The 27,206-nt window shown below is 45.6% G+C and overlaps 1 protein-coding gene across 1 annotated transcript in view; it reads left to right on the forward strand.

The window, feature by feature from the left end:
* PLXNA4 (plexin A4) overlaps positions 1–27,206 on the forward strand; it is a 459,725-nt gene that overhangs the window by 373,935 nt on the left and 58,584 nt on the right. The window contains exons 11-19 of the mRNA XM_087766199.1: positions 185–281; positions 3,287–3,477; positions 9,059–9,210; positions 9,856–9,973; positions 15,364–15,500; positions 17,175–17,342; positions 23,068–23,161; positions 25,164–25,403; positions 26,243–26,389. Of these exons, the coding sequence (XP_087622325.1) occupies positions 185–281; positions 3,287–3,477; positions 9,059–9,210; positions 9,856–9,973; positions 15,364–15,500; positions 17,175–17,342; positions 23,068–23,161; positions 25,164–25,403; positions 26,243–26,389 (1,344 nt within the window). The remainder of the gene's footprint in view (positions 1–184; positions 282–3,286; positions 3,478–9,058; positions 9,211–9,855; positions 9,974–15,363; positions 15,501–17,174; positions 17,343–23,067; positions 23,162–25,163; positions 25,404–26,242; positions 26,390–27,206) is intronic.

Consider the following 27,206-nt stretch of genomic DNA (forward strand, 5'->3'; position numbering starts at 1 on the left):
CTTTGAGAGCATCCCTTGGCTTTCTGGCAGGTAATGGTGATTAGGGAGGTACGTAACAGCTCCATTTCTCCTGTTCATAACTTGTGGCACCACCTCTTGCCTCCTCCCATCCCCTCCCCACCTCTGGGCACCATTAAAGTCTGGGTTTGGGGTTTTTTTTTTTGTTTTCCTCTCCCACTTCTAGTATTCATACGAAGGGATGGAGATTAACAGCCTGCCGGTGGACCTGACGGTCGTGTGGAATGGGAATTTCAACATTGACAACCCAGCACAGAACAAAGGTAAAGAGTTATTTCAACTTGTCCTTGGAAGCGGTAACCTTAGCAACGGGCCGCATTGCTCCCTACACTTAACAAAGCCGCCACCATCTCCCCGTGCTGTCTGGTGCATACTTGTTCTCTGCACTCTGCAAATTACCAATTTTTTGTGTGCTTTGTGTTCTCCCCACCACACTTCTCTCTTTGCACCTGAGAAATATGACTCTCCCCTCCACTTGTGTTGCTTTCTCTCTTCCTTCATCATCTTCTCCCCACAGTTTTGTGTCTTGTTTTTATGCCCCTCCTTCTCCAGCTTTCTCCCCCTTTTTATTTCTCCTGCAGCGATGCTCTTCAAGTTAACATGCCAGGAGATCGGGCACTCTCTGCTCAGAGGCAATGTAGTAATGAACAGGGGAAGGGAGAGGGGGAGGAGAAAAGCTGCAGCTTGCCAGTGGGAAAAGTCTGAACAAAATAAAATGGTAATGGCGAAGGACCAAAAAACACCTCCTGCCCAGAGCCTGGCTCCATATAACTACCACCGATGGCACAGCATTGATGTGCCCCTCACAGAGGGATATTGCACGTCCAGCCATGACCCTGAAACAGGCATTTTTGCTGGAGATGGACGGTCCATTTAAATCTTCTTCTTCCTTCTTGTCCATCACCCTCAGCCAGCCTGAGGCCTTTCCCCCAGGCAACCTCTCCTCTTGGCTGCTCTGTATTTACAGCTAGACCTGCAGACTCTCTCCTCACATCACCACCTCTCAGAAGTTTCTCCCTCCCTTGATTTACCTTCTCTTTTCTTGGACACTTTCCACATCTTCTCCCACTCCATCTCTCCCCATCAGGTACTCCCATGCTCCTCTCACACCATTTCACACCCATCCTCAAGCTGAGGGATGACAGGTGAGGTTTTCACCAGCACCACATTGAAGCTGGAGAGCAATACAGGCAACTCTTCTTCCAACGGCATGACCCCTTCCTGTCCTTCTCTCCCTGCACCAACCTCTGTGATGTCTTTCTCTGCTGGCTCGAATAGCTAGTGCATTTGAATAGCCAGTCTGAATGCAAAAGGTCCTGCACTGTCCTCTCCAAATCTGTGGCCCTTGAAGGTTAAATCCACTCGGTAAACACAACAGGCTGGAGACCTTTGTCTAGCCCTGGCATCCAGCAGTGTGGCACAGCCCATATTCATGCTGCCAACTTCTCTCCATGCTGAAGCTCCTTGCCCTCTCTCCTGCTCTGCAAGCTCTGCCAAGGCATTGTTAGGACAGTGCTAACTTTCATGGGCCCAAACTGTGTCATGGACTGTGCCAGCCTTTAACAGTGTGGGTTGGAGGTCAGGGTTTGGGCACTTGCCCCAGTCCTGCTTAGTTTTCTGCTACCTAATACAGCAGAATTATATATAGCCTGAGCGTTTCTGATGCAACGTGGTCCACACCAAGAGTGTGAACCCTTTTTTGGTCAGTACTGAGCTGTCCTAGGTGATGTAGGAGTAAAATCAATCTCATAATCATGATGATTGTGTCTTTAAGCATGTCTGTGCTGGTAACATAAACCAGACCAGGGGATGAACTCAAGAAACATCTGTGGGGCTTAGTCTTTAGCGCAGTCCCTTACAAGTTTTTAGGTTAACCCAAAAGGTTAGAAGTAATGACTAGCCAGCATCACATGGGCTGGGCTGGTAGGCTGAAAGGCTAAACTAAACCAAGCCTACTGAAGTACCTGCAGAAATACTCACTGATTGATAGCATTGCAAGCAGAGCAACTCAGCAAATTTGAGGAAATCTAACAGATAATTAAGGAAAGGGCTGTATCCCAGGTGGCCTGTAACACACTGCGATTGACAGCTGTTATGCAACCTTTTCCTGCACCCAACCTGAAGAAACAAAAAGTTTCTGAGCTTTTTCTTGCATTAGTCAATACTTGCTGACTTCTGGGGTGCAGGTATGAAGAGACAGCCAGAGCTTTTCAGTATACATATCCAAAGCCTCTGAGCTTTGGGATTGTGTGTAGCAATAACCACAGACAAGACTTTAGTCACCTACTGACACAGCAAAACAGAAACACAAAGGAAAATCCCCCATCTTATAAAGAAATCCACCAACACACCCACAGATACAGAAAAAAAAGCTAGTCTGAAAACCTCAATTCTGCAGTCTTCATCTTCAGGGAGGAGACTTTTGCTATCAGCCCCCTATGCAACCCAGGCCTCTGTTCACACATCTGTAAAATAAGGATAAATAACATGATCTTATTTCGTAGGAGGACTGCAATGTTTTTAGGCTTTATTTGGGAAAAGCTTTGACTGCTTCTAATCACTTAGCAGCCTGAGATGGAGCTAAGCATTAATCATTGCTGTCTGTATTAGAGGAGGATCAACTTAGTACTTCAAAGTGTAAAGCAGACTGAATTTCTGGAGCAGAAGAAGGGGGAAAGGCTGATTGTGAATCCCTGGATTCAGCCTCATAGTGAACCATTGTGGATTTATTATTATTTCTTGGGATTTCTGTTAAGGGGGAAACCTGAGTGACATTACCTTAGCACCCAGTTCTGAGTAGTTTCACACGAGGCAAATCCCAAGTTTAAGTTGTGGGTAGACCAAGTCTACAAAATAATTTTAGGATGAAGAGCTGAGGCTGAGACTGGTTATAGGTGGCACTGTATGATATTCAGACAGTCTCTGAAAAAGGAAGGGACTGAGGCCAAGTCACAGCCCAAGAACCTTTTCCCCCCAGCCTCGTGCTTGCAGCCCATCACCCTACTGAGGACAGCATCCTTCCTTCTGCTCTCAGTTTCCAAAAATACCTTTCATGGGGGATGAACTCTGACAAGTGTAATTTATTTCAAGAAGGATGTAAACATCTTTTCCCCCATTATTTGCCCCCCTGGAGAAGTCCCATCCTGCCTCTGGGGTGAGCGACCCAACACCTTCCCCTCTCTTGCTCCTCATTCTGCCCTCTGACATCCCACCACTCTTCCATGCTCTCTGCATCTCTCAGGTCCTCTCTGTTTTCCTGTCCCTCCAGTTCACCTGTACAAGTGCGGGGCCATGCGGGACAGCTGCGGACTGTGCCTGAAAGCTGACCCGGACTTCGAGTGCGGCTGGTGCGAGGGCCAGAACCAGTGCACTCTGAAGCAGCACTGCCCAGCCCAGGACAGCCAGTGGCTGGAGTTGTCCAGCACCAAGGGCAAATGCACCAACCCCAAGATCACGGATGTAAGTCATGGATCTGCAAGAAGCTGGGGTATTCCCTCTCGTACCCTTTCCTTGATTTATTTTCCTGATTTGTCTTTGGGTTTGTGAGGGGAAGGTCAGGGCTGAGATCTGGTGGGTCAGGCAAAGCCCCAGGCATCCTTGGGGATGGGAGGCCATGGTGGCCTTCAAAGGCAGGCATACGACTTCAGGTGTTTAGAACACAGGGGTGAGCAGGGTGTCAGAGTTCCCACCATAGTCAACGTGGAGATGAATCAGTTGCACAAACACAGTCTGCTAGTGCAATCTGAGGAACACCGGAGCATCCGACCTGCCCACACAGAGCTGGCAGATGTGACATGAAGCCTTTAGGAGCAGCTGAAGGTGAGACAAGATGCTCTGGGGCATCTCAAATGAATGGTGTGATGGTAATCAAATGAGCCCAACTGTCTCTTGAAACAGCCTCTCTGTCCAGCCTGGTTGAGAAGGAGATGTTGAGTGATCCCAGAGTGTTTTGAGCTTTGCTGACAGAAGGTCAAGGAAGAGGGCAGGTTGTACTTCGTGCTTCCTGGCAGCATGACATGGACAAAGTCAATGTCCAGAAAAAAACAAGATTCCACTGTCTCCAGCAGAGTAATGCTCTTCTGTTTGCCTGGCTGACTGCACGGTGAAAGAAGTCCTCACAGAGCAAACAAAGCCCTGTACAGTTGTCAGCTTTCCCCCTTTGAAGGCTCAAGGAAGAGGCAGGATCAAGCCTGGACTAAATGAAGCTTGGAACTCTCTTATTAAGTGATAAAGAGAGAATGAGGGCAAGGATGAGCGAAAGGATTTGAAGCATAATGGTGTTCTTTAGAAGGTTTCCTATTGAATGTGTTGACTGGGCCAAAGGAAGAGCTGGGGCAGTGGTACAAAAGGGAGATAAGAGAGTAGGAAAACCATAGTGAGAGGGAGCAGAGAAAGGGAAGGAAGGCAAGGGAGGGATATCAGGCCTGCAGTCTAAAGTGATTTTTGTCTGCTGTCTTAGGATGCCTTTGCCATAATGATGGCGACCATTTTCAGGGTCACAGGGCAGGCAGCAGGACAGATCTGAGCCTTGATTGTAAGGGCTACATTCTTACAAACTGCCCGATGCTTTAAGCGTTTCTCAGTCACCTTGCCTTTGTTAACATGAGGACTCTTTCAGGGTGGCTAGGGCCTTATTCTGCAAATGAGAAAAGTAAGGAGGAAAGTGAGACAGGGAAGAGAAATGGAAATGCAAAGGAGGAAAATCCAGCTTCCACAGTTGTGGTTTAATATGAAACATTAGGTGGATTATTTTCCTAGAAAGCAAGAAAGGCTTTTTCAATTGTATTCAGTTAAGAATCAAAAAAACTGCAGGTGCTATGGACAAGCCCTAAACCAATGTCCATGTGTGAAATTTTTGTGAAAGCAAAAGCTGGGCAGAACCCAGTTTTCCCAGATGCTGTTGAAAGGAGCCCATCTTACTGTGCTTCAATCCGTCCTTCTTCCATCCATCAGTCCCCAAAGTACTGACTCAGCTGAACTGCTGAAGTGCCAGGCTCATCCTGATGTTTCCAGGTGTAGGCCTCCACTGCACTTGGATTTATCTGGGGCTGTTAATTTTGAGCCTACCTGAACGACCTGAAGCTGTGAAACCAAACACAGAGACAGCCAGAATGAGCAGCTACTTCTGAAAGTTCAGCTTTGAGGTCTTGAAAATTATAGGGGGCTGGATGAAACCTTTTTTGAATCTTTTCAGATTCTCAAACCTTGGGAAAGATTTGGAAATTTTGCATATATTCATAGAATTTGGTATCGGGAAAGTGATGGATGACCAACTGAAGCAGAAGTCCAAAACGCAAGGACCTGACGATGTGGTAGTATGATGTTCTGAAGGCCCATTCACATTTCTCTGCTATGCTTTGACCCCAACCCTGCATCTACAGTCTCTTTATGAAGTGCAAGGCACTCACTCTCCACCCTACAGCTCCAGAAGGGACGTACTTCTAATTCTGCTGACATTTTCTCCAACAACTCCCAAAGCTCAAACAGATCATTGCAATGTTTGCTCATGAAATATTCCAACTGTCTGGTGCAATCATAAGTAGCTCTTGGAAAGTCTTTTTCTGAGCCATTAGCATGGAAGTAATCTCAAGTGACTGGATATATATTGCAGCTAATTGTAGGTCTGGAGCGATTGGTAAGAGCATGCATATTCTGGCAAGGAGCCAGGGCAGTATCTGTGCAGGCAAAGGAGGAGAAACAACACGTGTACTCACACTTGCACAGGCACACACACGCACCCAGCACAGAGCTTCCTATAACTTGTACTTATTTACCAGCTCTTGCATTTATATTGCCACTCAGTGAAATTAAAGGACTTACAGACTCACTGAGCCACAAAACCTCCTTTAAGAGTGACAAGCTGCAGCATTAGGCTGATATGAGCAGAGGGCGTAAACTGTGATGCAGTGTCGCAGCTCTGGGTCTTCAAGAGAAAGCTGAGGCTTCCTGGCAGCTTTTGTTTCCATGCCTGCATTTTCCTCTCCAAAACTGACAGGTCTTGTTCCACATTTTTGCACCTGTGATAGAAACAGGCTCACTGTGGAAACAGCACAGTAACACCTTCTTCTTGTATGTATCTGTGGGAGTGTGATGAGTTGGGGTTAAAAAATCTCCCACGTGCTCCTGGGAGAATACCAAGCCCTCCTGTTTTAAGGAAATAAGTGGGTTTTGAAGCTGGCCTTTACAAATTAAAAATCGCACAGGGAGAGGTTCAGTGGTGCTGTGCTGGCTTCACTCCAGGAAGTTTCCTGTAGACGCTTTTTGAGTCATAGCAAGAATTTTTAAATATCTCATGCTTTGGACAGAGATGGAAGGAGGATGATAATGTTTCCACTGAGTTTTGTGTGACTTCTGCAGTGAAACTTTTGTCTCGGTCTCACCCCTAGTTCTAACGAAAAGGACTTTTCTAGCCAGATGTTCCTTTTCACCACTACACCTCCTTTTGTTCAGGGTAATGCCATTATCATATGAGAAAAAAAAATCCTCTTTTGACCTAGTATGAGATGTACTGCCCATGCTAGCAAGCTCTTTCAAACATAGGTGAGCCCTAATTAACCACAGACCTAGCTTACTAGACACCTACCTTACTAGAAGTAAACCTCATTTGATAGCAAGTTTAATACCACAAAACAGAACCAAAATATTCCTTGGAGAACTCCGTTCTCTTACAAAGTGTGACTAATACATAAGGAAATAAAATAAAATATGGGAACTTTGGTTTATCTTTCTTTTTTCATTTTGAGTATGTATTAGATTGCATTTGGTAAGGTGATATATTCTAGCCTTCCAGCATCATTCATATAGTGTTTTATCAGGAGAGGATTAACTGATGTCATCAAAATAAGTATTTCAAACAGAAAACTTTGCTTGAATAGATATTTAATGACTCAGAATAAAAATATTTTGGAATTGACATTTTTGGAAAATACTTCAAGTTTTCAATGTTGAGTCTCCAACTGAGACGATCAGTATTAGTTTCTCCTGGAATAGAAATTTTATTTTCATTTTCATTTTTTAATATTCTTTCCTCATTTCCTGGAAAATAATCACAAATGCCTCTCTCTTTCTTTCTCTTTTTATCTATTTTCTACTTGTCTATCAACCTCATCACCACAGACTATCCAAAGGTCATATCTCTAGCCAAACCAAAAAATCATTTCACCTGTCAGATTTATGAATGTTGTGCCGTTTTCTTTTTAGGACTTAAGTATCTTGTTGACTTTTGGAGTAGGAATAAACATGCCATGGTTCTGATTTTGTTGGCTCATGTGGTATGTGTCTGTTTTTTGGACCCGAGACCGGGTTGCTGCAGGGATCTTCTGCTGCAGAGGTTGTGTCTATGCTACACAACCCTATAGGTCCAAGCACTTGTCTGTGATCACCTGTGCTATTAATTTGTTAACCTCTGCTGGTTCCCTGTATAGTCAGAGCAAAGACACACTCATTCAGGAGGTGGTTCATGGTACCTAAAATTAAATATCCTAAAATAAAATATCCCCTAAAGATGTCAGGGTCTCTCTCCTTTTATTAAAGATGGACCTTCTAAATATTGGTCTCTGGGTGGAAATTAGGCTAACCCTGGTGCCAGACTCAGTGCTGGGAAGCGGTCAAGAGCAGCCCTGCTCATGCCAGTGCCTCAACTTTCCCTGCCAGTCTGACTGCTACGCAAGGGTCTAGCTGCCAGACCCAGATTCCCACTTGGCAGAGCCATCGGCCGGCGGGTACAGACCTCAGACAGGGAATTCCCCCTTCCTCACTGCAGAGAAAGCCTTGCCAATGCTGGCAGATGGCAGCCATGGCGTACTGAATGGGCAGCAGGGAATACCCTTTGAAAGCAATGTTGAAGCCCCTTTCAACTAGCCAGTAGTATGGCAAAGCATTTGGGCATGGTGAATAATTGGAACGGCAGAACGGAGATAATTAAGGGCCAGCCCCATGATTTCTGTGTTGTTTCAATGTTGAGGAGACAACTCCAATGCTAATTTCCACCTGGCTCTGAACAAGGGTGATGGATGTGATGCAAAATGCTTTCCTATGTACACACCCTTTGCATGGGCCAGAAATATTGCACAGAGCTAGACAGGTCTGGGTGTAGAGTGAGACTCTGCAATGGGAGGGAGAGGTGAGCTGTGGAGTTTGGGTGGTGCTTTGGCTCTGCTGCCCAACACAGCCGCTGCTGAGCAAGACACAGTGATCCTAGCCCTGCTAGGGTCCAGTGAAGGTCCAGACTGGGATGCAAACATGATGCCACCAGCCACCAGGATGGCTGGGACAGCCACTCATCTCATGCTGGGGCTCAGGGGCCTCCCACTCCACAAATAAGCTGTCTGTGCTCCCATGCCTGCCCTTTCCCTGGCCCCAGATCTCCCTTGAGGGCAACTGGAACTCTTTCAGAAATACATGTTGGCACACAGTAACTGCTGCTGCTGTCTCATTCACCATCCACCTGCTCCGTACCTAATCTGACACGCTGTTTCTGTTGTGTCTCAGCTGTTTTTTTTTTTTCAGGTGGACATTTTCATCTGAGTTTGTGACGCATGACCAATACCTATCTCCAGAACAGATCAAAAACTCCACATGCTTTGGGCTGGGAATTTAGGATTTAAGTGACTGGCTGAAGCCATTTTTGTCCTTTTCTTGTTCTTTCTCCCGTTTCTTTCCACCATGCCCCTCTCCTGCCTTTCCATGGCTCATGTCTATAAAGTGCACAGCTTAGCTGCACCACCAGAAAACCCTGCTCCTGCCTAGAAAACATCTACTCATCTCTGGAGGTTTTGCAAGTAGTTAAAAGAGAGTAAATGAGACCTGGGGCAGAATTTTGTATACTCTGAGGTTGGGGTGATATATGTTTTCAGGGGACCTGGACCGACTGATGTATCTGGAGTAGGCCTGTTCCCTCAGTTGTTCAGCATTCATAATTATGAGTGTCTCTAATAGTCACAGAGACCTGATATTGCCTCTTCTTTCACCTGAGAGGATGTTGATGTCTTTACATAGGAGGTTTGATTATTCCCCTTTTTTTCTTGGCTTGTTTCTCCAGATCAATCCAGTGACAGGCCCTCGCGAAGGAGGGACCAAAGTTACCATCCGTGGGGAGAATCTGGGGCTGCAGTTCAGAGACATCGCATCTCATGTCAAAGTGGCTGGAGTGGAGTGCAAACCACTGGTGGAAGGGTACATCCCAGCAGAGCAGTAAGTTGGGTGTGTGGCAGACAGTGGGCCACAGAACACTTAGTAACAGTCATTGCTACTTGTAGGGTCTTCTAAGGAGTCCATTCCACCCAGCTTTGGAAGTGAGGAATGGAAGATACTATTCCTCACAGCTCAGGAGCTAATAATCTGTTTATTGTTGTATTTGGATTGCATATTTAGATAATCCTCATGGCATATGCCCTGAAGTTATCCTCTGTTTTTCACATAACAGCCACCACAAGGGTGTTCAATTCCAGTTTGGGGGGCAGCAGTCCTGAGAAGCAGTTTACCACATAGAGGAGGGATCATTAAGCCTTACAGCTGTAAAGCTATCCACCATGCAAGGCTGGAGGACAGAGGGACCCCTGGGGTCAGACCTCAGCCCAGCATTTGTCTGTATATTTAAGTGAAGCTATGTTGATTTACACCAGCTAAGCTTTTGTCCCACCAAGTGCCAACAGCCAAAAGCCACCACTCTTTAAAGAATAATTTAGTCCACCATTTGGATCCTGGATTGGAAAGAAGATGATCGGTTAAGTTTACAGTCCATTCCCCAGCAGTGTGGGCTATTTGCTCCTATTCCATCTTACCCAGACCACCAAACCATCCCTCAAACATTCCTTCTGGTTCATATTTTCTCCACAGGATAGTATGTGAGATGGGGGAGGCCAAGCCTAGCCAGCATGCTGGATTCGTGGAAATCTGCGTGGCTGAGTGCAAACCAGAGTTCATGGCAAGGTCTTCACAGCTCTACTACTTTATGGTAAGCTCCTGCAAGTTCTCCTTGGCCCTGAAGGTCCTTGGGCCTTGGTCCTCTTTGCTGCATTGTCCTTGACCATATTCAGTCTCTGAGCTCTTCACTGCCGTTCTGAGTGCACGAAGTTGTTCCTTCCATTTCCTTTCAAAATCTTGTTATGAGCAAAAATAGCTTCACTAATTAATGTTTTAACAACCTAATAATAGTCCAAATTATTAGTCCAGTTACAGTTACATACATCCATGGTCCAAATTAGTACAGAAAATCCTCATTAATAGTTAAAAATGCTCTAGAGGAAAGGAAAAAGAGACAAAAAGAAAAAAAAAGAAAAAGGAAAAAAACTTTCCTAGTATCTTACTTTTCCCGGTGTGATGCTCACCCTACCAGCATCCCTCCAGGCCGTACAGTTGAAGGCACCAGTGTTCCCCAGGAGAAACATGGGGGTTGCCACTAGTCATTACCACCCTGAGGTCTTCAGCAGGAAGAGTGTGATGTCGATGGTGGGGTTTCTTCCTCCTCACTCTTGGGTCCTCCCAGGGCTATCTTCACCCCTCCCCCTCTCCACTGCCTGCTGTATTCTCCCTGGTCCCCAGCACCAGTGACAGAGCTGCCCAGCACCCAATCCGGGCACACAAAGGGCTGGTGTTTGCTGGGCAGTGCCTGCCCGGTGCAGCAGCCCTTGGCCATGTGTCATGTCCCATGTGCTGATCTCAGGCAGGTTGGGCATGAGGCTATTGGCCAAGGGACACTAAGCTCAGGCCATGGCAAGCCCAGAGACATCCTGAAACCCTGTAGTATTGGGTCAGTGCAAAGCCCATGGCATTCTGCAAGCAAGGACAAAACTTCCCATTTACTGGGCCACAGGCAGTCACCATAGCAGTGGCAAGTGTTTCTGCAAGATGTAGCATTCAAGGGATGTTTGCATTAAGTGGTCTTCTGGGTGTCCAGGAGAAGCAGTGCACCCGAGCAGCACTAGATCAGGAGGGACCAGTTCACCAGCCAGGCTGCAGGTGAGCTGTGGAGTACGACTGCAGCTCACTGCAAGTGGCCAATATTTTTGGATGCTCCATGGTGAAACAATAGACACCAGCAAGGTTGAACTTCAGTTTGCTTTTAAGGGTGGGTGGTTTGGAGAGAGGACTTAACCATAAGGAATATGGAGATGAAGTCAAAAGTCCCTAGGGATGGTGAGCAGTGGGATCACACGCACAACTTCCACTCAATGTGGGGTGATGGGAATTAGAAAGCAGCCACGTTCCTCTTTTTAGAGAGACTGCTGGGGCTGGCAAATTGGCTTCCTATGCGATCTGTCTGGGACATCAGCTTGCAAAGCAGTCAGAGGGGCTCTGGGCCTGATTCTGCACTACTACTTGTGCAAGTTCAGCCTGAGACTGTTGTTTTTCAATGGTGAAAGCCTCATGGAAGAGAGGAGCAGAGCCAAACACGTTGTACACTCGACTTGGTTTTTTGCTCCTTTCTGATGATGCTCCTTGTCCAAGAGACCTGCTTATTCCTCTAAGGCCCTGTGCTGGGGACATGCAAGCATTGCCTGGCCTTGATCTGTGCAGATCTGTGCACGTCTGAGATGAGAGGGTCTCTGTTCCCATCAAAAGCTCTCAACTCCTGCAAGGGAATGGGTCTTTTCTGAAATTATTCACATGCCCAAGCATTTTTTTATGGTAAAGCAAACTGGTAATGAATGCAAATATCTTAGATTTCCCCCTTGAGCTACAGAAATTTCTCTATTCTCTGTATTTTCTGATATCACCCAGATGCTATGGTAGTGGGGGCAGAGAAATACCTTGAGAGATAGCCCCCACTAGGCAGACAGAAGGGCTCTTTCCAGGACATTACACTTCAGCATGTCACCGTTGCTACTCTTGGAATTACTGTCTGATTTCGATCATCCGTGTCCATCTGTGACAGCTTTTCCCTCCGCTTGCTGGCTTTCCGGCTGCCAGCTATCCCAGCCGTGCATGAGCACGAAGTCAACAGGGTTTTCTCTGCTGAATACCTTGATACCTTTGTGCTAGACAGAAAAAATATAGACGCTCTCCAGCCTGCCCATCATATGCCCTCTCCCGTGTCCATTGCTTTCATAGTGGGAGCTGTGTTTGTTGGCACGGCTTGGCTTCCTCTGATACTTCTGCAAGGAAGGTAGAGATGTTATTGCAGGGATCTCAACACGCCTTGGCATCCTGCAACAAGGGGTGGCAGCTTTAAGGGAAAGAAGATATTTGAAAACTAAGGAAGGGCATCGCATGGGAGATAAATGTCGCTTTCTGATACATAGTAAATCCTCTGGAAAATTGCTTTTCAAAAGGTTTGAAGCAAAACAAGGTTAAATTTGGCCGATAGGTTCAGCTTTCCCCTCTCCTGCAAGAATTGGAAGAGGTATTTTGAACTCAACAGAGTATTTAATTTCAGTGTTTTAAAAAAGAGGTAGCTTAGTTTAGACATGCTAGAACAGTTCTTGTCCATATTTCTAACCAGAACTTTTAAATTCAAAATGATCTTAGCTTGTTTTAAACTCATCTGTGATCAAAAATGCAAATTGCATTAGAAAGTACAATAAGTGAAAAGGGAAACAAAGCATTTGGTTGCAGGCTGAAGTTAAATTTATGATGATCTAAATGAAAATAATTTCTTTTTTTTTTTTATGTTATTCATTTTGTTGCTATGATTATTGTCATGGTCTTTCAATCCAAAAAAAAATTTCCCTTCACTTTTCAATTCAGATGCTGAAGCAAGTTTGCCTTTATTCTGGCTTTGGATGAGAATATTATGGCTCAGTGCAGGTGATGTGGGCTACTCTAATTGCATCTCTTCTGGGTCTGCTCCTAAAATCCTTCTCCCAGGAGAGCATTTGCAACAGGTCTCGCTTCCCTCTTTCCCCTCCTGCTGCTACTGTTGAACCTATAGAAAGGAAATCCGGGTGCACAAGCTGTGTGTGAGTAGCATCTTGCTCTGCCCTTGTCCACAGAAGGAATGAAGTGGGAACCAAGGTCTTGACATGCACCATGAGATCATTTTAGACACAGTAGCTTTGATGGTAGCTTCTCTGTGGACAGCCTGTGTGGAGGAGGTACTGGAGGAAAGTAAAGGGCTGGAGAGCAGAGGAAAGTAGGCAAGCTCCTAGAAAGGTACAGAAGATTTCCTGTCCTCTTTCCCTCATCGTCACTGTCCCCTTCAGCCTGTTACAGATCCACTAGAACCCCTTGCATTTTCCATCACCTTTCACCAGCAAGGAAATGGTAAATAGTCTGAAGGCTGAGTTTTATTGCAAACATGCTGTGCAATATTTATGAAGGCCACTGTGAATAATTAATGGTTTATCACAACTTTGAAAGCTTAGCCACAAACCCTTTTATAAGATCGGCACAAGACAGCAACGCTTTGCCAAGGAGCGTTGCTAATGTAGTTCTTGTCTGCGAAAATCCTCAAAAGGGCATGGCTAGCTTATCTACCTCTGAGGAGAGGGCAGGAAACCCAACCAGGAGTGCAACAAGGGCTTTAGGTCTTTAACTCAAATGTTCCTCTATGGTTCGTAAAGCAGATACTATTGCAATGCTGTTGTGTAGGCTATGTGCACCAAGTTGGCCATTTTCAAACCATTTTCTCCCAGGCAGGAGGTCACCTCCCAGCAGCAGCCATCATGGTCAGCAGTAGTTTGCACTGGTGGGAGTGGCCATCAATAAGGGATTAAAGAGGAGTTGCCATCAGAGCTTAAGGTGGTACCCTAAAAATAGACAAGCACCACATACTGAAGTGCATCTTTTGCATCTACATACTCTTCCTGCATCTTTTATCCCAATAACAGCTGTTAGAGAATATTCCAAGAAAAGTATAAAAACAGTTTCCAAGCCATCATGTCAAAACCAGTCAAGTTTAAACATAAGAAGTGTCCAGCTCTGACAACAGATTTTTCTACAGAGCTGTATGTCTGATTTTCATGTTCAGCCCTTTCTCCAAGCGGTAGCTGCATTTTGAACAAAAGCAAAGTGGAAACCTTGCCACTGTTTTTCAAAATGAATAGCCAGAGGGGGACAGGGACAGAGAGGGCTCTGTGTGCGTGAAAGAGGAAGCTGTGGTGTATATCAGGTGGTTTTATAAACATGGATTAATGGTCTCCAAAGCTCAATAAGGTGACTGCGTGATGTACCTGCTCATTCAGAGGAGCTGAGGAGAGCTTCAAGCACTTGTGTCATCATTCTTAAAGAGAGGGGGAAAAAATAATCTTCATTTAAATGCATATAGTAGCTTTTCACTTGGGACTGAGTGGAAAGTTTTTCTATTAAAATGCAAATGAAAGAATAAACTGTAACTCCAAATTTCTCCCCGAAAATGGATGTCTCCTCTCTGCATTGTTGTTACAGGGTGATCTCTGCCTTCAGAGTGCAAGTATTTATCTTGATTTTGGGAAGAAGGGAGAGCAGGAGAGTAAGAAAAAGAAGTTTGAGATTTGGGACCCCTAAAGGAATTGTGCCCCATTTCGATATATTAACACAGCACCATGTTATGTGTGGAAAAGAGGCTCAGAAAATCAGCAGAAAAAGGAAAAAGGTGTTCATCTGGACAGTTCTTTTGCGGCTGTAGTATTTCAGAATACATCTCAACATAAGCACTGATGTGCTCTATTGGTGCAGTACACCCATGCAGTACCAGGCTGTCTCAGCATCCAAGTCCGATAAGAAAAGAAAAAGATTTGGGGTCTTGCTGTGGACATGTGGGAGAGGCAAGACATGAGCTCGGATGCTCTGCTGAACCACAGCTCTCCTTCTTCCCAGGGAAAAAGTCCGTGAGCACAGGGGGAGTTTTTAGGCATCTCTCTGGAGCTATCCAGCAGGTTCTGTTACCTTGTCAGATCAATAGGGTTTAGAATAATCTTTTAAAGACCTGAACGTTTTCATCAGTTGTGAGCTCCACAGTCTGGAGGTGGAGAGTCCTCATTAAGATCCAATCAGACAGTACAAGACCTGCTTTATCTTGCAGAGGTGGTGTTGCATGATGGCAAACAGACACCTGAGCTGTGTCAAACAAGCAATGGAGATGGGAGATTGTGGCTCCAGCTGCTCCATGTGTGCAATTGACTTTGCAAGCACAGCATACTTCTGAGGGGGTACAAGGGCAGGCCGGATTTTGCAAGGGTGAGGAGAACAGACTGGGGTTAGGTCTGAACTCATCCCACCAAACGTGGCATTCAAGCAGGTTGTCTATGATAGGGCTGGAGCCACTCTTGGCTCCTCTACTGGTTGGAAGAGATGGTCATCTTCTGAAGTCCAGCTAACACGTGATTAGCCCCTGGGGGTGCCTACCTCCCTCCATCAATAAAACGAGTGAGGGAAGGTACTTATGCTCCTCTGCTGTGTTTTCAACATGACTCTTTGCCTTCACAGACTCTGACACTCTCTGATCTCAAGCCGAAGCGGGGACCAGTGTCAGGTGGCACCCAGGTGACAATTACGGGCAACAACCTTAATGCGGGCAGCAATGTCATCGTGACCTTTGGGCGACAACCCTGCCTCTTCTACAGGTACAGATAAGTCCTTCCTACTGTACATGCTTGAGTCTGAAAGATATGAGCAATTATAGTCAAGAGACTTCTGCAGCCCAGACACCCTGTCCCTCATATGCCTCTTTTGCTTGTGGCCACATCTATTCAGCAATGGGAGTTTTGCATTCTGCACTGTCTGCAACTTTACTGTGCATGGTTTGGGGTGGGAGGATAGGATTTATTTCATTATTTTGATTGGTATTTGATGTGCTTTCTTCCATGGCCACTTGTCAAATTTCACTACAATTCTCCACGGTCCCATGCTTTGCTACTTGCTCTGGAAGTACGTCGTTTATAAGATTCATTTTCATGTCCCTGCTTTAGCGGAGGTGACAAAGTAAATCTGACAACATCAGTTCTAAGTATTAAAACACCTCCCTTTTATCCCAGAATAGTCCTGTATCGCTAAGAAATGGATGATTTGCAACATTTCAGCTCTGGGTTGGCTCCTGTTCAATTGCAGTTCAGAGAGGCTTAATGTCAGTGTTACCTGCTGAATGTTCCCTGATCCCTGTGAGAATGAGCCTGAATCCCGTTCCCAGGGGCTCCCGCAGCTCAAAACTACCCAGCACAACATATTTTGCTGCCAATATCGGTGGAGGCTGAAGATGAAGTTGGCACATTTTTCCCAGCATGTCCTTGGCAGAAGAAGGGCTCATTCACAGGAGACGTAGGACCACTGTCTTGGGGCAATGCCCTTCCCTCTCCTGGCTGTGGGGATCCTGTTTAGCTGCCTGTCATGACTGTGCTGTGATTCAGCATCTATAATTCAGGAGGGTGAAGTCACAGCTTGTAATTTAAAAGGCCAAGTGGGAACCACCCCTCCTTGGTGATGCTTACTGAAGAGACTGGGGAGTTTTAGGAAGGATTAAGCACGGTCTTTCAGGGGAATTTGGAGAGCACCTGGAGGGTGCAGTCAGTTAAGGTGAGTGCCATGCTGCAAGGGAAGGATGCACCCTGCTTTATCCTTTCGAGGGGCATAAGATGAGGCTACATCACAAATCACAGGACTGGAGAGACTGAGGGTGTTTGGAGCCTCGATTTTTGGCTCTTTATGGAAGGTAAGGGCCACTGCAAAATTCAGACCTGGAGGTGGTTTTGAGCCCTGCCCAAAAGGAAAAGTTTATGCAGAATCCTCTTTGAGTATAATCATAAAATACTTCCCACTATATTAGCACCTTCCATGCAAAGGTCCCAGGCACGCTGAAAACTGCACTTAAACAAGGCTTACAGTCCTAATGCAAAGTAAGCTTTATTAGCCCAGACTGGAAAGCTGAGGTGCAAACACCCCTTTTTATGAGCTGCTGCTGCATGTCTGCAGGCAGGAAGGAAATATCCATTAAGTATTTAATCACACAGAAATACTTCTGGAGAGAGGTCTGTTTTGCACTTCCCTTGGGGTTCAGTTTTCACTCTGAGACCTGAGAAATGATGGCTCTTGTGGTTTTATTTGAACTAGTGAAAAGACAATCCCACTGCCTCAGAAAAATGTGTCACACGATTCACAGTGTATTCCTGTAGCAGTGTGTTTCACCACTTCACAGTGCATAGGTTAAGGTCACAGGACATAAGAGTAAGTAGTTGGGCTCTTTCTGGCACCATTGGTTTGCTGCTGGTAGCGCTTGGTTTATATTTATTTGCTTCTGCTCACAGGAGGTCCACCAAGCACATTGTCTGTAACACCACTGCCTCAGATGAAGGCTTTGAGAAGGTCAAGGTGTCTGTGAGAGTGGACAAGGCCAAGATTCATCAGGAGTTGCAGTACGAATATGTGGAGGATCCAACTATCCTGAGGATTGAGCCTGAATGGAGCATCTTCAGGTAGGCAGCGCATGAATACCTCCTACCACCTCCCCTTATTTTCTGATGCAGCACTGGTGTGTTCGTGTTGTTCCTTGATACAGAAAAGCACTTTCCAAGCATTGTGTTCACTAAGAAATAGATTTGTGCAGAGCTGCTTCCCAGAGTCCAAGAACCCGAGGGCTGGTGAACTTGCCTCCTCAGAAGACCTAACAGGCCAGCAATGTGTTGTGCATTCATTGTAACACTTTGGATGCTCAATGTGTGTCTGTGCTCATGTGTACCCCTGGGACAAAATTTCCACAGTATAGTGAGGGATGGACAGGAGCAGGGTCCTTTCTCCAAACAAACTCTGCGTGGTCCAAGTCTAAATGATCCTGCACCCTGTCTTCGCTAGCAGAGCAAAGCTTCCTGGTTTAATGCAGCAAAATCCAACTGCCAGTGCTCACCAGAAGCTTGCCTTGGAGACTTAATGCTTTATTACAAAGGCAGGTGCAGCAGGTATCCAACCCAGTGTTGAAGCTTTTTCCCTTGTTACTGCAGCCTGGGGTTTATCACCAGCACCAGGATGCTACCTGTCTGAGTAATATTACAGACCACTGGGGCTGGTTAAACTACACAGTTGTATCCCTAAAAGCTGCTGTTCCTACCATTTCTGGTCATGACTGTGTTTTGGGCCCCATTGGGCTAGGTCCATAGCTTTGCATGGCAGCAGGACCAGTCACTGATCTCTTAAATCCAGGCATAATTGTCATAACTGTTCTTAGAGAAGTGATAACCATGCTTAGAGAAGTGAATCTCCCTTGGGTTTGAAAGCAGCAATTCCTACCTTTCCCACAGCCTTCATGTACTTGCTGGCTTAGGACTAAGCATTGCTTGTTTGGTTGTCATACCTGAAAGCCCCAGGGCTGTCTCCCAAGATGAAACACAAAGGGACCCCTGGTCCCTGCCTATCAAACTGCTTTCCTCCTCGTTAGGCTTCCCTTTTTTCTATTCACCCCATTGATGCTGCTTTGGTGTATTCAGAGGGTTCATGTGAAGGTGTCTGAGAGAAGCATTTGCCCTGGTTGTGGAAAGCATCAAAGCGATGCCCCAATGCTCTCAGAAGCCTGCAGAAATGGCCTCAGGAAGAGAGAAATTGGTCATTAAATGCACTGATATTTCCTTGAAAAGATACAAAATAAGAAATCTTAGTCCCCCCTCATTCATCCACAGCAGCTCTCTGCTCCCTTGTCAAATTGGACTGATTGGAGTATCTAGGGATTAGGAGCAGGGCTTGTAAATCCCCCCAGTTCAGCTCCCATCCAGAAGATGTTTTCACAAATCAATTAGTGCCTTTAATTACCATGAGGGAATTTGCCGATTTAGCCAGATTGAATCTTTGCACATTGGGCTTGAAGCTTTAGTGTCTGGTTTTTCCATTTGGGGGGTTCATTTTCAGTCAGAGTTCAGGTTATCAGTGAAATGAGAAATCGCTTTACTCCCTTCCTTATTAAAGTGAGTTCAGTGCCAGTTAAAAGGTGCAAGACTGACAGCCCAGGAGAGTGAATTCTCCTTTTTTCTCCAGGAAAGTTGCAGTGCAGAGAACTTCCTCTGCCTGGCCTCAGGTCTGGCTGGGAGGTGAGAGGAGAAGCTCTCCAGAGTCCATTTGCTCCTTGGTTTCTCTGCTGAAGCTGCCAGCAAGAGATGAAGAAACGGCCGAGGAGATGCTTAAGGTGTATTGGCAAAGTTTTGCCTAGCCTGCGGGTGCAGAGACTCTGCATCCCATTGCTTGCTGCCTTGGATCTCCTGTCCCACCTCCCAGCATACAGGAGATTAAAAAGAGGTGCTTTTTTAGTGGGTGCCAGCTTACCTGCAGGGTGTGTAGATGCCAGGATGGATGACTGGGACTATACCTGTCTCATCATTCAGGCACAACCTCTACCTTTGCTCTCTTCAGTGTCTCTGAAATCAGAAAGCACCCACCTGAGTGGCAGCAGGTGCCTAATTTTAACCAGACCTACCCACCTCCACCTTCATCCTCTTTCTTTTGCACTTTTGAATCACTCCAAAGGGGCGTAACTTGGAGGAGGGTACAGAGAGAAAAGATGCAATATCCAGGATTACCTCTGTGGTTCAGGGTGTCAGGGACAGTTTTAAGCACTATAACTGTTAGCTGTGGAGCTCCGTCCAGCAGGTCATAATGGAGACAAGCATTAGAGTAAGGCCTCCACACAGAGGTGGATGAAAGTGCAGCCAACTCCAGTCCTGAGAATCAAGCAAGAAATAAGTTAGTCAAGACACATGGATCTGGAGATAGACTGAGGAGACTGTTCCTCAGTATATTTGTTATATGGTATGATTCATTACAGAAAATCCACTGTGCTTCTCTGATTCATCACTCCTGGCTGTTGGGCTAAGCTGTTTTGAGGGATAGATGATTGCTACTAAACCAGCTTTGCAAAATTAGTGAATGAATGTACAGAGCCTAGCTTAAAACCTCAAGTGCTATTTTCCAAGACAATAAAGAAAAGATTACTGCTAATTTACTCCCATCGCCAAAAAAAATATAAATGAGTCACAGTGGGCTGGCAGGTAACTAGAATTTTATGAGGCTCCATTAATACTTTTGATCTGGGTTTGATTTGAATTACGTCCAGCAATTACCTGAGTCTGCAGACAGAAAATTATGCTCAGATCTTTTGGGACAATAAGGAGTTAAATTAAGGAAGCATGTAGTCTTGGCACCTCTGTTATTTTGCTGGGCAGCAGCATCTCTCTGCTCCGATCCGATCTGGGCGAGAAGTGGCTGTGACCGAGTATTCACCTGCAGACACAAAATGCAATGGCTAGTGGTTTTCATACAAAGGCAAGCAACAGTTATATTTGCTTGATTTGCAAAACAGAGAGGGTTTGGGGGTGATTTCATGTCTTCAGCAAACACAACTGCTTTGGCTTTTTTTTTTCAGAGAACAGTCCCCTCTCTGATCTGGTGCTGTGGCTGTGCTTAATAACAGTGGTCTGAGCCTGCAAGCTCAGTTTCCAAACCAAATACAGAATTTTTAACATGTGGGTATAAAACTGTGTGCACAGACGTGGTTGATTAAATAAAAGGATTTATGTATATACGCACACACTCATATGTCTGTACATACGCGCACACATTTGATACATCTGGAACATGTAAAAATCTCAGCTGAGTAAAGATATAAAATCCTTTCTAGCTTGAAACAGCAGAGATTCATAATAATAATAATAAATAATAATAAAAATTATAAAGGCCCACAGACAAAAATCCAAAAGAACTAGGACAGTGGCAAAAGAACAACTTGGTTTATACACTTCTCTTCTGGTTTCTGGCAAGCAAGCTCTCCCTGAGTGATGTTAGGCATACTTAATGTGAAGCTGAATTTTGGGGAGAGGTTATTTTTTCTGTAAGGCAGGGAGGGGGAGCTCTCTTGTAAGTGGATGTGTGACTTCGGAAGAGATCCCCTGTGCGTTGAAGAGAGCTCAACCATCCAAGCAGATCTTATGGAAATGTGCTTTTGCCCCATAAAATTTCCCATTAGAAATTTCCCATCATGGCTGGTGGTTTCAGAGAGCAAGAACATGAGACAGTCTGCAAAACTCAAGGTCAAGCGTTGTCCTAACCATGGATCAGTCTGTACAGGTATTGCTTGTATGAAAGACCATAAGGAACCTCTCAGAGAAGTGTCACAGGAGCCCCTGCTGAAACATATGGTTGTGACAATGATCTTTGGCAGAGCTCATGGCTCATAACTTCAAGTTTACAGGTGTCTTGGTCACATAGGCTATGTTTAAACTAGTAAGCACTTAATCCACGTCTGTTCTTTGGTCCTGAAGCCAGCAAGAATGCATAGCCCTCATCCATACCACCAATGATCTTTCCTCCCTCAAAGGCAGTTTCCCTTAATCTATTCTGCTAGTTGGTAGTGCTCCCTGGCCCTTGCTATCCCTTGAACCATGACCAGGCATTGCCTGGGCTACTGTTGACAGCTTATCAGCATCAATGGCCACCAGCCAGTGTTTGACCTGGTGTCCTGGCCGTTTGGTTTATCAGCATGGGTGTAACTAGAGGGATTGAAGCATAGTCCCAGCCAGCTGTGGCCAGCTCACTGAAACCTGACAGCTATGCTGCTGAGCAGAGACATATATTTGCATTCACTCTTACCTGCCTTATCTGATTAATAAAGAAAGATAAATGAGGAACAGGGAAAACAAAGGTCAGAACTGGGGGAGATCTGTTGGCCAACACAGGCTTCTTCCTTACTGTGTGTTTATTCTCTGGTGTTTTCTCATTTATAATGCACTTGTTTCACCTTTCATGTATGCGTAGGTTTACCTGGAGACAGGAAAGGGATTCTGAGCTTTCTTTTTCAATCCCACCAACTTCCGCATAGCCTCCCCTCTCATTCTCAACAGAGTGCTCCAGGAAGTAAACTACAGCCTAGACAGATTCCAAGGGGAGTTACAGAGGCAGGTGCCGAAACTGAGAGCACTCCTCACCCTGGGAAACCCTCAGAGATGGGGCTGTCTGTTTGATGACATTTCCTCATCCTGCCCTGGCTGTGTGAGCCCTGACAGCTGAAGGTTTTGCTTTCTTGGATAACTCTTACCTCTTCAGCCCTAGCATCAAGTTGCCTCTGCCACAGTGCTGCAAAAGCAGAGCTCACCCAGGTAGAGCAATGCTGTTTTGATTTGGGATGGCCAAAGCTGCCTATGGTGAACCCTTCCCCTCAACACGGCATTCAAAGCCAACCCAGGCATCAGATCCTTTGCAGTTTCCTTCCTCCCTCCCCTCCGCTCCCCAAAGTCCCACAAACAGCACTGCTGGCTGCAGCTGGAAAAGGCAAGGGAAAGGAAAGAAGGGTGTTTCTGAAAGCTGTTTCCTTCTGGTGACAGTGACTGCAGAAAATGAGAAGGGCTCCGTCTACATCTCCCCATCTTAAGCTGGGCTAAGAGAGATGTTATAAAAGTGAGAAAATCTACCAAATGCAGGGTCATGGCTCATATGAATTGGCTTTCTCAGGAAATCAGTCCTTGCCTGAGCAAAGGGACAACATGACTGGAAATATTTATTCTTTCAAATGTTGGATCTAACACACATTGCAGAGCTTATCTGCCTGGGTCACCAAATGGAAAGTGAGCAAATGCCTTATTCACAGCACTTCTGGAGACTTTGGCTCTGTTTATTCTACATGCTGCAGGACCAGGTTCCCCGGCAGCACTGAAGTGGGTTCACTGAGGTGACATTATCTTATTAAAGGTGATGGTTTTATAGCAGGTTTAATATGCAAGATGGGACTACAGCCCTCAACCAAGGTAGCACTGAATCCTCAAGAGCTGCTTACACAGGACAGTATCTATGAAGGTTTTTTGAGCTCCCTTCCTTAAATGATATAGGACATGTAGTCTGTGGACCATTCTGAAGAGCACCTGTTAGGTTTCCCGCTGCTCTTCTCATTACCGAAGCTTCTGATTGCCGAGTCCTAACAATGAAAAACACCCAGATGCTGCTTGATGTGACAGTTTTAGCAAGCATGTGGTTTTACTTCTTTCTCCCCTTATGAATGAATGAAAAATTATTTGCTTTGTTTTGTTTTGCCTTCCCTTCCTATAGGACTGTAAGATATGTTCAGATACTTTGCAATCAACACTTAGGACTATACATCACCCATTGCTGGTGCATTTAGTCCTGATATCTATTAGCTGTGTTCATGCTCTTTTTTCATTTCTTATTCTCTAGTGGCAACACACCCATTGCAGTGTGGGGAACTCACCTAGACCTGATCCAAAACCCTCAGATCCGGGCAAAGCACGGTGGAAAGGAACACGTCAACGTGAGTATGGCTGCTGCGCTGGGGATCAGTCACAGGAGGGGACATGTCCAAGGTGGTGATAGGGGCTGGCTAACAGCTCTGGAGGTTGAAGTCTCCTATTGCATCCAGAAAAGAGGGCATAACTTGCTTTCAGAAAGATTACCCATCCTCTCTCCATGAAGGAGCACTGAACCAAACCAAGAACAGACAGAGATGTCATGAAACATTGTTCAACTGCTGGTCTCTGCTGAGCCTGTTTCTTCAGTTGGCTCAAGGATACCTGTCCTCTCTCTTGGCCCATATATAACCTGCATTATTTGTCAGCCATGCCTTTGCATAAGTAGACCCAAATTCAGGTTATTAGCTGATCATACTGGGATCAGAAGGGACTGTGAAAGGGACTCTTTGGTACTACCATGTCCACTCCCTGGACTATTTGGGATCCTGCAAGAGTGTATCTAGGTTTAATCAACTAGATTTACAGCCTAATTCAACTCTCAGTGACCACTGAGGAATCAGAAGCAGCTCAAGCCAGCAAAGCTTTATCAAGGTCTGGGATGACAATTCACTCAGAAGGAGCCAATTACCTGTAGCTGCTGAGCAGCTCCAGATAGAGGAGTAAAATGTGTAAGTTTAACACCTCCAATTAGTAAACTCAGGAGTAGGCAGCATCTACTGGTACCTGCAGTAGGTTGGAGGATGGGGCCATGCAATAGCATCTGAAAAGGTGTTGGCTGTGTATGGGCACTACCTGGGACCAAGTGTGAAAGAGCATCCCAGAAGACGAGGCTCCAAAAGTAAAAAATACAGAGGGACTAATTGGGGTGGGGGTAGAAAGTCCAGATCCTCTGCATTTCTCAGGTTTTAAGATTAATCCTTGGGCTTTCCAGCCAAGGCTCTCAAAGAACTTTGTGGACATTAAGATCGTCTGCTGCCAAATGAACAATGGTGAAACTGGGGTAGATCCAAAAAGAAAATGTGAGAATATGGGGTAGATTCATTTGCATCTACAGATCACAGACTGAGAGACCTAGAACTAATATCTCCGTGCATAAAGCCAAATCCAACGCAATTTTGTCACCTCTCACACCTCACCAGATTCAGGAAATATCTGTTGAGATTGGTTTCTGTGTCTGATATGAATCTTGACTGGTAATCTTCCAGTCCCTCATGAACTCTGGGAAAACCCTGGTCCAACTGATTATGTGTATTCATAGGTATGTTTTGATAATACGTTGTATTTCCTCGTACAGCACAGCCAAACACTTAACCTAGCTTTGCTGCAGAATTAGAAGCCTACATGACTTCATCTTATTCTTCCAGCAGACTCCAGCTCTTGCTTGACACAGTGGTCTCAAATAATCATGCCATTGTGCAGATGATGAAGCCTATTCATCATCTCACACATGCTCATGTAGAACTGCCCATCAGCATTGTGCTAGGAAGTACTCCAGTGCCTTTTCTTCCTTGTAAGAGCTGTTACAGCAAAGAATATCTGACTTATTTTGCAATATGAAACTGTCTTCACCACTCCAGCCTCCTGGGCTTCATTTCAGGTAACCTGATGTTCAAACAGGAATCCTGGGCCCAACTGAGCATGCACTGAACATACACTTTTGGAGTGATCCCCAGAGTGTGAGAGCTAATTGCAGGGTGGTAGTGAGGCTTTGACCAGTCTCTGTTGTACAAAAAAAGGAAGAACTTTCTATTTCCAGAAGGAAATAAGGTTAGGGGAAGATGGTGACACTGGCAGCCCCAGAGGCTGAGCTCCCTCAGGGAAGAGGCACAGGATGCCCAGCTGCAGTGCAAACTGCTCTACACACCTTCCCTGGCAAAGCTTTCCCAATCCCTTCCAAGCCTCCAAGCAGTGGAGCACCAGCCTGTCTCACAATAACCACGGAGGTCTGCTCTTCCCTGTCCTCTGGCAGTAGGTAGGCTAGCATTTCACTGGGAGGTATCTGCCCACCAGGAGGGCTGTGGGCATTTTCCATAAACAGTCCTTGTGTTGGGTTTCTTTCTCCAGAACTGCGAGGTGCAGAACAGCACGGAGATGACCTGCCAGGCTCCAGCACTGGCTGTTGACCCCAACCACCCGTCTGAGCTCGCTGAGCGTCCAGAGGAGTTTGGCTTCATTCTTGACAATGTGCAGTCCCTGCTGATTCTCAACAAAACCAACTTCACCTACTACCCAAACCCAGTCTTTGAGGTTTTCAATCCCTCAGGGATCCTGGAGCTGAAGCCAGGAAGTCCAATCATACTGAAGGTAAGATGGGGAACAAGGCCTGGATGAGGAAGGACAAACACATGCTGCCTGTTGCCTTTCTGTGTCTGCCAGCATCCCACAAATCACAGTGGCATCACAATTGCATCCCAGAGATTTTCTCCACTCATTCCACCTACCATATTGCATCATATCAGAGTCACTATCTGCAAACACAAATCACTGCTCAGCATCTGTCAACACCCATAACTAAAAAATATAAACTCCTGCTGCAGCTACCTGTGTACAGCCTAAATTTGTACTCACTGTTGTTAACCAGAGAAGGACATTTTCTACCACTGCGACAGGGCTGGCAATTAAATACCCAAGTCTATTTCTTTCTCGGGTTTTCAAGATCTTCCTCTCACCCCTGGTTAAATCCTATACTAGTCTTTTTTCATTTCTGTAATCTGGACAGCAATACAGAGAAGGAATTTTATGATTGAGCATTTCCGTATCAGCACTTGAACATGGTGCATATGCAAAGAAATGACTGTGCCTGCAGAATACCTTCTTGCATGTTTGGAAAGGGGTCTGTCTTACTTGCCTGAATATGTTTTGTGAGGGCCTGTTTGTGCAAGATTTATATGCAACATTTCTCGTTTAGTTCCAGAGAGAGAAGAGCAGGACAGAGTGCTTTGACTGATTAAAGTCTGTGGCCATCCATGCTGTCCTCTGCATGACTTTCTAAATTGGCTTTTCCTCTCTGTGTTAGCAAATGGTAAACCACAAATGTCAAGTGCAATGTTAACACTTGTGTCACAGGAACAAACTAGAGGTGGAAGGCAAACTCTTTCCTGATGCGTTTTTTTTTGGGGGGCGTGATATTCCATTCTATCCAGGGCAAGAACCTGATCCCACCAGTGGCGGGAGGGAACGCCAAGCTGAACTACACCGTTTTGGTTGGTGAGAAGCCCTGTGCGGTGACTGTATCAGATGTGCAGCTACTGTGTGAGTCCCCAAACCTCATTGGACGGCACAAGGTGATGGTAAGTGGTGCTTGAACCTCATCAGCCTTTCCTCCCTGGGTGGTTTGGGAGGGCACAACAATGCTGAAGAGCTGGCAGAGATCTCCCAGGAGTTTGCATCACCATTTCCCTTCCATAGATCCCATAAACATCAGGGACCCTTCTTGGTATATCCCCATCAAGAGTAACTTGGAGAAGTAGAAGAGTAGAAGAGTAACCTGGAGATCTTTATGGACAGTGAGAAACCTTTCATAATCAAAACGCTTTAGGAAAGTTTGCCTCTCTTCTGGTTTTGTACAGACTGTATGAACTCTAGATGCTCATGTGAGTTCATATATGTAACACGTTCCCTACATGACATACTTTGTTAAATTCAGCACAGTCCCCAGCAATTACTAACATGCTGGTGGCTAAAATTTGCCTTTATGTAGGAGAAAAAAAAATGCAGGATATGAACTCTAGTGTGACTGGACTTTGAGGTTTTGACATCTATAGAACTCCGTATACTCCTGCATATCCTTCCTGGAACCTGTGAAAAATGAACCTAGTGATTACATCAGAGGGAGCTTCTCCTCCTCTCACCATTGATTTATTCACTTGTTCTTTACTTTCCTCTCAGTAATTTGCATTCCTCAGTGCTGTTACTTGATAAACAGCACATCAGCAAACTCATCTGAGTTGTACCTAGCTGTGGGTAGAAACACAACAAAAGCTAACAACTGACATCAGACTTAGAGATGATCAATGTTTCTCATTCCTTGTGATCACCTGTTTTCTGCCTCTGTGTTGCCCTTCCAAAGCTGTATCTGTCACAGATTCATTTATTTAAATGCAGTGA

The sequence above is a fragment of the Nipponia nippon genome, unplaced genomic scaffold (assembly GCF_047370975.1).
Source record: "Nipponia nippon isolate SJK-2023a ecotype South Korea unplaced genomic scaffold, ASM4737097v1 scaffold_3, whole genome shotgun sequence".
NCBI classification, from domain to species: domain Eukaryota; kingdom Metazoa; phylum Chordata; class Aves; order Pelecaniformes; family Threskiornithidae; genus Nipponia; species Nipponia nippon.